At 46.0% G+C, this 13316-nt stretch overlaps 1 protein-coding gene across 2 annotated transcripts in view; it reads right to left on the reverse strand.

The window, feature by feature from the left end:
• Positions 1–911: 911 nt before the first annotated feature.
• The window catches only part of Acly (ATP citrate lyase), a 49998-nt gene continuing 37593 nt past the window's right edge, over positions 912–13316 (reverse strand). For both annotated transcript variants that reach the window (XM_005369013.3, XM_005369014.3), the window contains 9 exons: positions 12558–12685; positions 11861–11954; positions 10401–10555; positions 6534–6684; positions 6207–6350; positions 3748–3861; positions 2982–3064; positions 2681–2757; positions 912–1880 (listed from right to left, as the gene is read on the reverse strand). In XM_005369013.3, the coding sequence (XP_005369070.1) occupies positions 1786–1880; positions 2681–2757; positions 2982–3064; positions 3748–3861; positions 6207–6350; positions 6534–6684; positions 10401–10555; positions 11861–11954; positions 12558–12685 (1041 nt within the window). In that variant the 3' untranslated portion in view covers positions 912–1785. The remainder of the gene's footprint in view (positions 1881–2680; positions 2758–2981; positions 3065–3747; positions 3862–6206; positions 6351–6533; positions 6685–10400; positions 10556–11860; positions 11955–12557; positions 12686–13316) is intronic.

The raw sequence follows: 13316 nt of genomic DNA on the forward strand, positions 1-13316 counted from the left end.
TTTTTTTTTTTTTGAGGCAAGGTTTCTCTGTAGCTTTGGAGCCTGTCCTAGAACTCGCTCTGTATAGACCAGGAGGGCCTCAAAGACAGAGATCCGCCTGCCTCTGCCTTCCAAGTACTAGGATTAAAGGCACGGGCCACCACCACTGCCTGGCTGCTTTTTCTTTAAGTATTTATTTTTATTTTATGTACATTGGTGTTTTTTCCTGAAAGCATGCCTGTATGAGGGCATCAGATCTCCTGGAACAGGACTTACAGACAGCTGTGAGTTGCCATGTGGGTGCTGGGAATTGAACCTGGGTCCTCTGGAAGAGTAGCCTGCGCTCTTAACTCCTAGGCCATCTCTCTGCCTTCAGCTTTTTCTTTTCTTTTTTTTTTTTTTTTAAAGACAGGTTTCACAGCCAGGTAGTGGTAGCACATGCCTTTAATCCTAGCATTTGGGAGGAAAGCCAGGGGGAATCTCTGTGAGATCAGGGCCAGTCTGGTCTACAGAGCGAATATCAGGATAGCCAGGGCTACACAGAGAAACCCCGTTTTGAAAAAAAAAAACAAAACAAAAAACAAACCAACACCACCAACGAATCAGGTTTTGCAGCCCTGTCTGTCTGAAAAACCTAGTAGGTGCCAAAGAGATCAGGCTGGCCTTGAACTCTGATCCCAAGTGGTGGAATTAAAGGTGCCAGCAAGCCTAAACTTTAAGGTTTTCATAGCCTTTGGGGGTGGAGTCATGACTGGATATATATTGGTATTTTCATTATCTTTTTCTTTTCGAGAGATGGAAGTGGATTTTAAAATGGTAAAACTAAGAGCTGGGGTAGTGGTGTATACCTTTAATCCCAGCTGGGGCCAGCCTGGACTACAGTTCCAGGACAGCTCTGTCTCTAAAGCAGATGACACAGAACAGTACCACGCCACTGTTATTGTATAGTTTATTTAAACCAAACATGATAATACAGAGAGGAGACCGAGGTGGCAGCTGCCCGAATTTTTGTGGGTTACAGGTGTAAAACAGCTGTATGAGGCTTTGGACCCACACTTCAGTAACAGACAAATCAGCTGCATAAATACAGAACAAGAGACATGAGACATTTCACAGCTTTTTGCTTGTGTTTCCATTTTAAACACTAGTATGTTACAACTTTACACTTAAGTTACTACGCCACATATGTGTGACAATGGCTAAGGATGCAATGGTCCTACCCCTCCCCAACATAAGAAGACACTGATCCGTAACACAGAACATATCAGTGGGATACTAAATGAACCCTTAACACATAACACAGAAAAAAAGATCCTTAAAAATCAGATTAATACAGTGTTCTTCATGTTGTGTGAAGATGAACGAGGAGTGGGACACCAGATGTCAGTGGGTCCTACAGACAGACAGTATCTTGAAGTCTTAAAAGTTGCATTCCCTTCCTCCAAAGGAAAAATAAATTTTTAACTAATTAAAAAAAGAAAGCAACATTATAAGGCCCTAGAAGAACACTATTCTGAGAGTACTTAGAGTCTTCCATACAATAGATACAGCAGGTAGCAGAGCAAATGGCACAAGTATTGGCTTGGTTTTCAATTTCTATGCTTATATATATATATAAAAAATACTAAGCTTTGTGTGCACTACATGGATACTAGCCTGCAGGTGTTGGTCTTCCATGCCTGTACATCAATGGCTATTTCTGATCCAGGCCCAGCCTAAAATGGACTCTGCTTCCAGCTGTCTGTCCGTTCTTACTCAGGAGGGAGCTCTTGTCTTCCTTTTATTACAGCAGGGTTCCTGACGCAGTTACATGCTCATGTGCTCCGGAAGAACATAGGAAATATCATCCCACGGGTGACGATACAGGCCCTGCTTCAGCCTCTTCTGATCAAGATAGTGCCCTAAAATGGAGCCAACGCATCTTTTGTTAGTTTCATAAGCATGGTGGCGGGTAGACGATGGGGAGGGAAATCTTTCTGACACACAAATGGGGACACTGGGCTGGTGATGTAGCTCTGTGGTAAGGTCCTTGCATAGCAGGTATGAAGCCCCTCCAGGGTTTAACCCTCAGCACAGGGCACAAAAGGCTACAGTGAGGTAGAAAACAAAACCATAAAACAACACACACACTCACACATACATGCACACATGCGCACTCACACCCACACCAAAACAGGGCAGGAATTCCAGATTCACTTCATCGGTAGAACTGCTAGACTGAATTTTACTTTTCTTAACTAGTAAGGGAAACTATTCCCTGTAATAAAAAGAACACAGATAAAGAAGAAAAGTTAGCCGGGCGGCGGTGGCGCACGCCTTTAATCCCAGCACTCGGGAGGCAGAGGCAGGCGGATCTCTGTGAGTTCGAGACCAGGACAGGCTCCAAAACCACAGAGAAACCCTGTCTCGAAAAACCAAAAAAAAAAAAAAAAAAGAAGAAAAGTTAGCTAGGCAGTGCTGGCACACGCTTTTAATCCCAGCACTCAGGAGGCAGAGGCAGGAAAATCTCAGAGTTCGAGGCCAGCCTGGTAGAGAGTGCATTCCAGGACAGCCAGGGCTACACAGTGAAACTCTTGTCTCAAAAACGCAAAAGAGAGAAAAAAACCAAAAAGCCTGCTTGGTGATGATGTGACAGGTAAGACGTTTGCACACAAGAAGTACTGTAGCTGACACAAAACCCTCAGGCCAGCAGCCAACTCACCAATGAAGCCCATGCTCCTTCCTAGCACAAAGATGCCGTTAAGGGCGCCAATGTCAACGTACTCATCAGCTTCCTCCCTGAAAGACACAAACAACTTGTACTCACATGACCCCCTTCAGAGACAGCACTCCTGCCCAGAGAGCAATCCTGTAGTTCCAAAGTGGAAAAGTGGGTGCTGTAGGTGGAGGGCCAGAGGCGACTTTTAATCTGATGCTTCGCCATACTTTCTAAGTCCCCTCACAGTTGGGAGGATCCAGCAACAAGACTCGGCCAGAGCTGGAGCAGAGGCTATGATGCTCACCGGGTGAAGGAGCCACAGTTCCTAAGCATGTCCACAAACGCAACGCCAATGAAACCGTCCACATTCAGGATAAGATTTGGCTTCTGGGAAAGCAAAACATCCAAAGTTTTATCATTTCTCGTTTTCTCTGTTAGTTACGACCACTGTTATTACTACTGTTACTACAACAGTTAATTTTGATAAATGACTGGACTAAGAACCTCCTAGGAGATCACTAAAGCTCACGCCCTATCTCTAAGAAGTTTCCAGAGAGGATTTGATATGGAGAGACCTGCTGTGACTGTGGGAAGCTCCACCCACAAGCGAGGAGCCCAAGGGAGGGGACCGAAAGAACTAGCTGCGAAGGCACAAGCCACGCTCTCCTGCCAGGCCTCCCCTGACAACCCAGCCTGGACCCATTAGAAGTCACCGCATCAATCCTCCCCTGTAACGTGCTTCTGCCCGGTGCTGGCGCAGCAATGGGAAGCGGCTAACATGATGACATGATGACTAGGAATTTTAAAGCCACTTTCTCCCTCCCCGCCCCAGATAGGGTTTTTTTGCTGTAGCTTTTGGAGCCTGTCCTGGAACTAGCTCTTGTAGACCAGGCTGGCCTCGAACTCACATTGAAGTCATTGTAAAATTACCTATTTGAGCAGTGTGTGGAAAATGGATGGCACCCTCTACTAACAGTGACTTCAAATCCAGCCTGTGCTACAGGACTCCTGGTCTCGACAGCAAAACAAAACAAAACTCCCTGAAAATCAGAAATCCAACCCTTCGTTACCTTTGAGGTGGTGATCTTCTCCACTTCCAGGGCGTAATCGAGCAGCGGGGTGGCGGGGAAGTGCTGCTTGACAAAGTCTTTGAGGATCTGCACGCGCATGTCCGGGTTGTTTATCTAAGAAGACCGGTTACAGAAACACCCACTCAGACACGGCCGGCAAGTGGACAGAGCTGTGCCTGTCTGATCCTGGAGCCAGCGTGGGGGCCTAACCGCTGTGCACAATTCTGTGTAGCATACCCACAATGACAATGCTGGGAAGCAGAGAGGTTTACAAGTCTCCTTATGTCTCATTTGAGTCTCAAAACAACCTCTGTAGTGATCTCTTCATTACAAGAAGGGACCCCCCCCCCGAAATGTTCAAGAAGACAGAGGGGGCTAAACTCAGCCATTCTTACTCTGTTGCAGGCCTGGCCATAAGCCAGGCTGCCCACCAGCTCTGTCATCTGGTCAAGCTATGAAAAAGTTCTGCACATGCTGAGAACGGGGCAACAATGTACCCCCAAATCTTAGAAAAATATCCAGAGCTGTGACTCTGACAGCCATCTTTTATAGAGACTGTCTAATTCTGGGTGGGTGGGTGGCTGGTTTGTTTTTTTGTCAATAAGTTAGAGTTATCTGTGAAGAGAAACCTCAAGTGAGAAAATGTCTCTATCAGAATGGCCTATAGGTGACTCTGTGGGACTATTTTCTTGACTGATGATTGACGTGGAAGGTTCAGCCACTATGAGTGGTGCCACCTTGTGGTCTCAGGTTGTATAAGAAAGCCAGCCGATCAAGTCAATCAACAGTACCCTTCAGTGGCTTCTGCTTCAGTCCCTGCCTTGAGTCCCTGCCCCGACTTCCCTCAGCGAAGGACTGTGACCTAAGAGTTGTAAGAAGACATAAACCTTTTCCCGCCCCCCAGTTGCTTTAGACCGGGGCATTTTCATCATAGCAACTGAAACCCTAACTGGATGTAGTGGGGCATGCTTTTAATTCCAGGACTTGGGAGGCAGAGACAGGAGGATCTCCGTGAGATCAAGGCCAGCCTGAACTACAGAAGGAGTTCCAGGATAGCCAAGGTGTGGAAGAGAGACCCTGCCTCAATAAACAAACAGAAGAGAAGAGGAGGAGGAGGGAGATGACAAGGAGGAGGAACCCTAAGACAGAGACCCCACAGCTAACAGAAGGTGAGATGATTCAGACACACCTTAAATACGAACACTAGTGACCTGAAAGGACACGCTATCAGGACATTCAGATGCCTGTCGGTCCTGCGCAGGACCATACTGTTTAAAATACTCTGTCTTTCCCCATAGGTCTATTCCAATTGAACTTGCCTAGTATTATTACTTTTCTTTTTTTTTAAAAAAATTTTATTTATTTATTTATTATGTAAACAACATTCTGTCTGTGTGTATGCCTGCAGGCCAGAAGAGAGCACCAGACCTCATTACAGATGGTTGTGAGCCACCATGTGGTAGCTGGGAATTGAACGCAGGGACCTTTGGAAGAGCACGCAATGTTTTTAACCACTGAGCCATCTCCTCAGCCCATATTATTACTTTTCTGAACCAAGTATGTCAAGTGTATCTGTCTGGCTTGCTTTAGCCAATGAAATGTGGGTAAAAGGCCAGAAATGGATTGTGGGTTAAGGCACCTGCCACCAAGCCTGACAACCTGAGTTCTAGCCACATTGTGGAAGGAAAGACCTGACTCCAATAGGTTGTCCTCCGACTGTCACAACCAAAGTTACATATAGACCCCAGTGAGGATAAGCACAAATGACAGAACAGCCACTGCCAACCCACGGCAGGTACAATACGTTTGCTATAGGTCACTGAGATTTGTGTAACATGAAGAACTACCTGGTGGAAGGCAATGAACAGTTCTCCTTCTTGATCTTGGCTCCTTCTCCTACAAGTTCATTTGGAAAACTGAATGAACTGAGAACCCTTAGGGCCATCAACCTGTATTATGATCGGGAAAGAGTCACCTTGCTTTTGGTATCTGTCTATATATCCCAAGAAATGCACTGGGGGATCAAGAGCTTGGGTGTTTCTTTCTTTCTTGTTTTTTTTTTTTTTTTTTTTTTTTGGTTTTTTGAGACAGGGTTTCTCTGGAGCCTGTCCTGGAACTAGCTCTTGTAGACCAGGCTGGTCTCGAACACACAGAGATCTGCCTGCCTCTGCGTCCCAAGTGCTGGGATTAAAGGCGTGCGCCACCACTGCCCAGCTCTTTCTTGGTTTTATTTTCATTTTAGGTGCATAAAGTGTTCTGCCTGCACGTATGTGTGTGCACCACCTGCGTGCTGGCATCCAGAATCCAGAAGAGGGTACTGGGAACTGAACCCAGGTCCTCTTTAAGAGCAGCAAGCACTCTTAACTGTGAAGCCATCTCTCCAGGCCCAAGTGTTTCTACTCAACTGACAGTCTCTTGTTACTACCCATTCCAAGACCTTAGCGGGAACAACAACTCACCGATTTTACTCGGTGGCCAATGCCCATGATCAGTTTTCCTTCCTTCTTCATCTTGTTCACAAATTCCATGGGAATAATGCCGCTGTCAAACGCTTTACTGAACATTTTTGCTGCTGCATCCAAGGCACCCCCAAATCGATCTCCCTGCAGATGAAACAAACCCACACTGCCCTGAGTGTGATGATTTTCCTAGCCTTGCAAACCAACCCAGGACACCCGGAACAGCATCTGGTCTGGGGACTTATACTCAGGGGCTCCTAGAAAGAGCCTGCTGCACTGAGGCGGCATTACACCAGAGTTGTTACCTCGCAGGAAGAGCAGACTTACAATGGTGAGCAGCCCTGATGTGAGGCTGGAGACCAGGTCCTTTCCAGCCCGAGCACAGATGATGGTGTTGTGGGCCCCAGAGACAGCTGGCCCGTGATCAGCCGTCACCATCAGACACATCTCAATGAACTGGCAGGAATACTTGGGCAACCTAGAGGAGGGCGCACAGAGGGGCAGGAAGAAGAGTTTGAACAAAGTCCAGGAGCTATGATGACAAGGGCACACTTGTTTCCACAGCCTGATTCTACTGCCAATTCCAAGTAAAACCACTCCTGATTCCCACAGTTATCAAACACTGCAGAACACGATGTTCATCACCGAACTATCTTTCTGTCCATAAAAGGTTTCTGAATGTTCAGCGACCAAAATTCCAATCAAATTGCAATGAATCGGCAGTGCTTGCCCATGTTGCTCCTCGTGAGGTCATTGCAGCCTTAGTTCTGAATACATAATCCACACACTGTGCTGTGCACAGGCTGCCCTACTGTGCGACGCCAACAAATGCTGCCTGAAACCCTTGGCTCTGACTTGAGGCTGGGGAACATCATGAACTGCTGTTTTCACTGTATAGATAAGAACTTTCTCCCCTTAAGAGGTATATATGCCAGGCGGTGTTGGTTCATGCCTCTAATAACAACACTTGGGAGGCAGAGGCAGGCAGATCTTTCTGAGTTTGAGGTCGGGCTGGTCTACAGAGCTAGTTTTAGGACAGCCAGGGTTACAGAGAAACACTGTCTCAAAAAAAAAAAAAAAAAAGAAAGAAAGAAAGAAAGAAAGAAAGAAAGAAAGAAAGAAAATATACTTTTAAACATAGAAAAGAGAGACATTTGATATTCTTCTCCCATCATCCCTAGTATATAAATACCAACGAGCGTATCTTTGCATTGTGTTATGTCAAAATGTTTGACTTTAAAAATTGTCGCTTGAGTTTCATAAAAAGTTGTTAAATCAATTTTAGTTTGGGATTAAGATGGAATTTCCAACAATTTCTGAGTGTCATTTCATTCATATTTTAATAAATAAAGCTTGCCTGAGAATCAGTAAAGTAAAACAGCCACACTGGCCAGCCTTACAGACCAGGCAGCAATGACACACCCCTATAATCCCAGTAGCCACACTAGCTTGCCATAGAAACCAAGCGGTAGTGGTGTAGGCACTTAATCCCAGAACTAAGACGGGAGGAGAAAGCTCTCAGTCTGTGTCATTTGGAGGTTTCCTGGAGGCAGGATCATCATTTGTGGACCGAGGTAGAGGTAAGAGCCAGTGGCTGGCTGCTTTGCTTTTTTGGTCTTCAGGTTGAACCCCAATATCTGTCTCTGAGTTTTTATTAATAGTGCCACATTTGGCCATCAAACCCATGACCCTGAGATTAAGCATCTCATGCTCTACCGACTGAGCTAATAGTCCTGAACATACTTTTGCCATTTGGTAGTAAACAGTCATCCAAAGTGGTGTTGTCAACATTGACAAACATAAAATCAAAATACTGACTTCAACTCTGAAAACACTAAAGGTGTCCCATATCCTGTACCATTAGACATGCAGCCAAGATTTAATTAGTTTGTGTGTGCACGTGGGGCATGCACATGCATGAAGATGCCAGAGGTATATGTTGGTTGGGTGATTTTCTTAATGGCTCTGTACCTTATTTGATTGTTTGCTTAGTGAGATTGTCTCACTATATAGCCTTGGCCATCCTTGCCTCTGCTGGGATTAAAGTGTGTGTGTACCACCACACCCTGCCATCACCTTATTTTTCTTTTTCTTTTTTTAATTTATTTATTTATTATGTATACAGTGTTCTGTTTGTATGCTTGCTGGACATGAAGAGGGCACCAGACCTCATTACAGATGGTTGTGAGCCACCATGTGGTTGCTGGGAATTGAACTCAGGACCTCTGGAAGAACAGTCAGTGCTCTTAACCTCTGAGCCATCTCTCCAGCCCCATCACCTTGTTTTTCAAGGCAGGATCTCTCATTGAAGCAGAAGCTCACCATTTCAGTTAAGACTGGCTAGCAGTGAGCTCCTGGGGTCCCCCACATATCCCCTTCTCCCCCAGCACTGGGGCTACAGGATACTGCGACTACGCCCAGCTAGGGATTCGAATTCAGGTCCTCTGGCTTTCACAGTAAGTGCTGTTACCAACTGAGTCATCTCCCCAGGCTAAGACCGAATTCTTTACACAAAAATAAACAAGCAGCCAGGCGATGGTGGCGCACACCTTTAATCCCAGCACTCGGGAGGCAGAGGCAGGTGGATCTCTGTGAGTTCGAGACCAGCCTGGTCTACAGAGCTAGTTCCAGGACAGGCTCCAAAGCCACAGAGAAACCCTGTCTCGAAAAACCAAAAAAAAAAAGCAAATGATCTCATGAGTATATAAACTTGTTCTTGTCTTTAACGAGTGGTCAAACTACACATATAGCAGAAAATTGGGTTTTTTTTAAGGTTACTGTTTTACTTATAAATTCGCAACAATTATATTTAAAAACACAAATAGAAGAAATTCATGTTAAGAATTATAAAAGATTTATGCTGAACTAGTCTAAATACCAAAGAAGTAGAGGCAGCTGCACGCTCATTTTTAGACCCAATTAATATCACCTGACAAAGACAATTTTGTTTAACATACCTCATTAAAGGCTAAGAACGCTTTTGGAGTTTCGCTAGAGCACTATTTACGGACACTTAGCACATTGTTACTTAACCCTCATGCTGATAAGTTATAATTGGACTTTTTTTTTTGAGACAAGCTCGCAAATAGTGACGTGAAGACATAATTACTGGCCTTAGTTTAGGGTTTCCCACAACTAGCTCTTATAACTTAACCAGGCTTTTTTTTAATCTACATTCTACCATGTGGTTACCTCTCCTCTGTACCATATGACCGACAAGAACTGTTTTACAATAAATTCATTATCAGTAAATATTTGATTTGTATACCTATTTTATAAATCTATACACCTGGAATTACAGAAAAGCTTTCTGGGTGAGGCTGGGTATAGTGGTGCACTCCTTTAATCCCAGCATATGGGAGGCAGAGATGATGGATCTCTTGAGTTTGAGGCCAGCCTGTTGCACGTAGTGAAACCCTATTTCAAAAAGATGAAAAAAAGGTCAAAAAAAAAAAAGTGGGTGAAGGGGGGAAAGTTTAAGATATCTTGGTGTTCAGCGTGAGCGTCTATTACAGGATTTGGTCTGTACCTGAGGCTTTGTCTCTCAACACGCCTGCTACCAGAAGGGAGATGCACCCCGCCCCACACATCCTGTAGTATCAATCTACCCACTAATGATCAAGGGCCAAGTCTGGAAACTGGGGATGCAAAAGTCCACTGAGAAAGCTGCTCAGGCGCTAACCCTGAGCTTGTCCAGAAAAGGCCTAGACCATGACTGCAGCACTTCTGCAGGCAAAGACAGAACAGAACCCAAGGCTTCCACATGAAGATCCGTCCAGTGCTGTGCTGTCATGTCGGCTGCCTTGTCAGCCTCAAGGGAAGACTAACCTTAGGAGTCACGGGAAACATACATCTACAATTCAGGCTGATGGGAGACAAAAAATTTGCCAAGAGGAAGTAAGCACATCTGGGGCTGCTCTGCAGCTTCACAAGGTGCACTGGGGAAGCTCACGGCTGTCCAGATTCCCTGCTGACCTTGAGCTCACTGTAACTGTCCCATTTCTTTAAAAGGTCTCAAGGCCTCTCCTGAGGCCACTCGCTTTCCCTTTCCTGATTTAAAGTGACCTTCCGGTCCTCTCAGTTAGTCTGTGGCCACATTATTGATCAGTCTGCCCACCCCTACTCCTGCATCTGTCCGAGGAGGACACGGACTCTGAACCCAGTGCCCTAACACCCCTGCCCATCACGCCTCACCTTCTCTGGAACCAGAGGAGACCAAGGACACCACCTATGCCCATCTCTTCCTTGAAGACCTCAGTGATGGGCATGCCTGCATAAATGAGCTCCTGTCCTCGCTCATCACAGATGCTGGTCATGAATGAGGCAGGTTTGCGGATCAAACCCAGCTCCTAAGTAGACACAGGGACAAAGAGACATAGGATTATAGTGACCATCAGATACTTTTTTTCCAAGATAGCTATCTATGTCCTCAGAAAAAAAAATGTCCCAGGAAAGTATTGGCCACTCCAAAAGTTAAGCAGCAATAAATACCCAGAGAAACTCTTTTCAACAAGCAGTGGCCAGCAAGGTGTCATGGTGCACACCTTTAATCCCAGCACCCAGGAGGCAGAGGCAGGTAATCTCTGAGTTCAAGGCTAACCTGATCTACAGAGCAAGTTTCAGGATAGCCAGAATACACAGAGAAACCCTATCTTGAAAAGCCAAACCAAACAAACAAAAAAATTAGAGGCTGGGCATAGTGGTGCACATCTTTAATCCCAACACTGGAGGCAGAGGCTGGCAGATCACTAATCTCAAATCCAGCAGGTCTACACAACTAGTTTCGGTACTGCCAAGACTACTTAGCAAGCTTGTCCATAATGTGCCTTTTACTTAATGGATCTGAGATCTATTAATGTCGGCACATGGACAATATAGTTAACTCCTTCTAAGTGCTATGTGGCACCTCATCAAAATCCATCACCATCTCCTGAAAATCTCCTGCGATCAACAACTAAGTAAAATCTTTAGCTATATTCCTTTGTACTGTCCAAGGAAAGCATTTCTTAGAAGTAGCTGTCCAGACACAAAATTGCTGGGTCACAAGGCACCAACACTTTCCCTTTTTTTGAGACAGGATATTATGTACCCCAGGCTGGCCTCAAAACTCTCTATGTAGCTAGAGAATGACCATGAATTTTGACCCTCCCGCCTCTCCTCCTGAATGCTGGCTCCAAGCACCTAGAAGCTGACTCCTTCTGACATCAGGTAAAACACACGTGGGGCCATGCTGCCCATTCTGTCACCTGACCTGGAAATAAAAGTGGGGACAGCTCTAGCATACAGTGCGTGGGATCCAAGAGGTAACCAGAGAGTTTTCTGCTGTTTCTCTGATGGAGAAGCTGGGCATGGCCGCTCTAGAAATAGTTGGGAAGAGGTCTGGATTCCAGGAGCTCAAACCAAATCACCTTAAAATTCAACAACTTAGAGTTGGGCATGGTGGCACAAGCCTTTAATCCCAGCACCCAGAAGGCAAAGGCAGGCAATATCTGAGTTTTGAGGCTAACCTGATCTACGCAACAAGTTTTAGGACTGTGGAGATCATGTCTTAAAAACAAAAACAAGACAAAATTAAAACAACCACCAAACAAACAAACAAAACCCACAAAAACAAAAATTTACCTTAGCCCTCAAGGGGCACCCATGACACTTACCCTGGCCCAAGAGTAGTCCATGGGTACTGTTGGAGGTGGCACTTCCTGAGCAGGTACAATGGCTCCTTTGGCCACAAGATCTTCATACACGGACCTGGGAGTGGAGGTGCAGGGAGAGGCAGGAGATGTCATTGTTCAGGTAGATATTGTTATTCCAGGCTCTATCCCAGACACTGCAGGCTTCTTCAGTTGTCAGGACCCTACTCTTACCAGCTGGATCCCAAGAACTAAATGAAAACACTTATAGCCCAGACTGTTCTCGCTCCCACCCTTTAGTGCTCCTTTATGGATGAGGTTTCATAGGAAGCTGAATCTGAGGGCAACAGGAAGAGAGACAAGAACAGCCAAGGCAGGTTCAGGAGGCAGAAATAGAATGTGAACGTTCAGTAACTCTACCAATCCAAAGTGACACTCAGGATGACACCTTTAAAACATGCCCAAGTGCCATGTCTCTCATTTACAACCGCTAGCAACAAGCCAAGCAGATGGCCTCAGAAACCAAATGACTGCCCTGATTGGCCTGGACCTGAAGCTTTTAAACTAAAACAGAACAAAGGCCAAGAAAAGGATGGCTTTCTCGACGGTGCATTAGTACCCAAGCGGAACCAAGAGTATCTGGATGCTCCTGTGCCAGGAGGCTGTTGTCCCTAGGAAGGACCAGGAGAGGTGGGGAGACCACATTCTGCCCACTACTTACTGAATGATTTCTCCAAGTTCATCGAAGCTTCGGGGCACAAACACTCCTGCCTCCTTCAAGGCCTGGTTCTTGGCTACTGCAGTTTCAGAAGCCTGGTTGGCACAAGCTCCAGCATGGCCAAACTGGACCTGGGAAGCAGAGAACAGCAGCGTTACTGGGCTTGTTACTCCTCTGGGAAAGGACAAAGGCTCCTGGGAAACATTAGCACTGATGTCAGGGTGGCCTGTGCCAAAGGCTTCACACATGTTCCTTCATACATGCACAGTGTGTACTGGGGCCAGGATACAAGAGTGGTAGTCCAACTCCAAGATCATCCTCTTCATATGAGCCACGTTTGGTATCCCTGGGGCAGTGGCTGGAGGAATGGGAAGGAGGCTTAGTGCTCAGCAACAAGTGAAGTTACCGCCGTGAGCCCAGGAGAGCTCACGTGGAAGCAGAGACGTCAAGCTGTTTAAGAAGTCAGTTTCACATCCCTGTAGAACAGTTAGCAACTGCTGCTTCTGTCTGGCCAGGCTCGGAGGAAGGTGTGTATCCAGTGAGAGAGGAACGCGAGGGGAGAGAAAACCATCAAACAGCTCTGTGGGGGACAGCAAGATGGCTCAGGGGGTACAAGTGCCTGCCACCAAGCCCGGCAACAGTGGAAAGAGCTGACTCCTACAAGTTGGCCTTTTACCCTCATACATAGGTGTCCTCTCTCTCTCTCTCTCTCTCTCTCTCTCTCTCTCTCCCTCCCTCCCTCCTTCTCTCCCTCACTCTCTC

Source organism: Microtus ochrogaster, unplaced genomic scaffold (genome assembly GCF_000317375.1).
Source record: "Microtus ochrogaster isolate Prairie Vole_2 unplaced genomic scaffold, MicOch1.0 UNK44, whole genome shotgun sequence".
NCBI lineage: Eukaryota > Metazoa > Chordata > Mammalia > Rodentia > Cricetidae > Microtus > Microtus ochrogaster.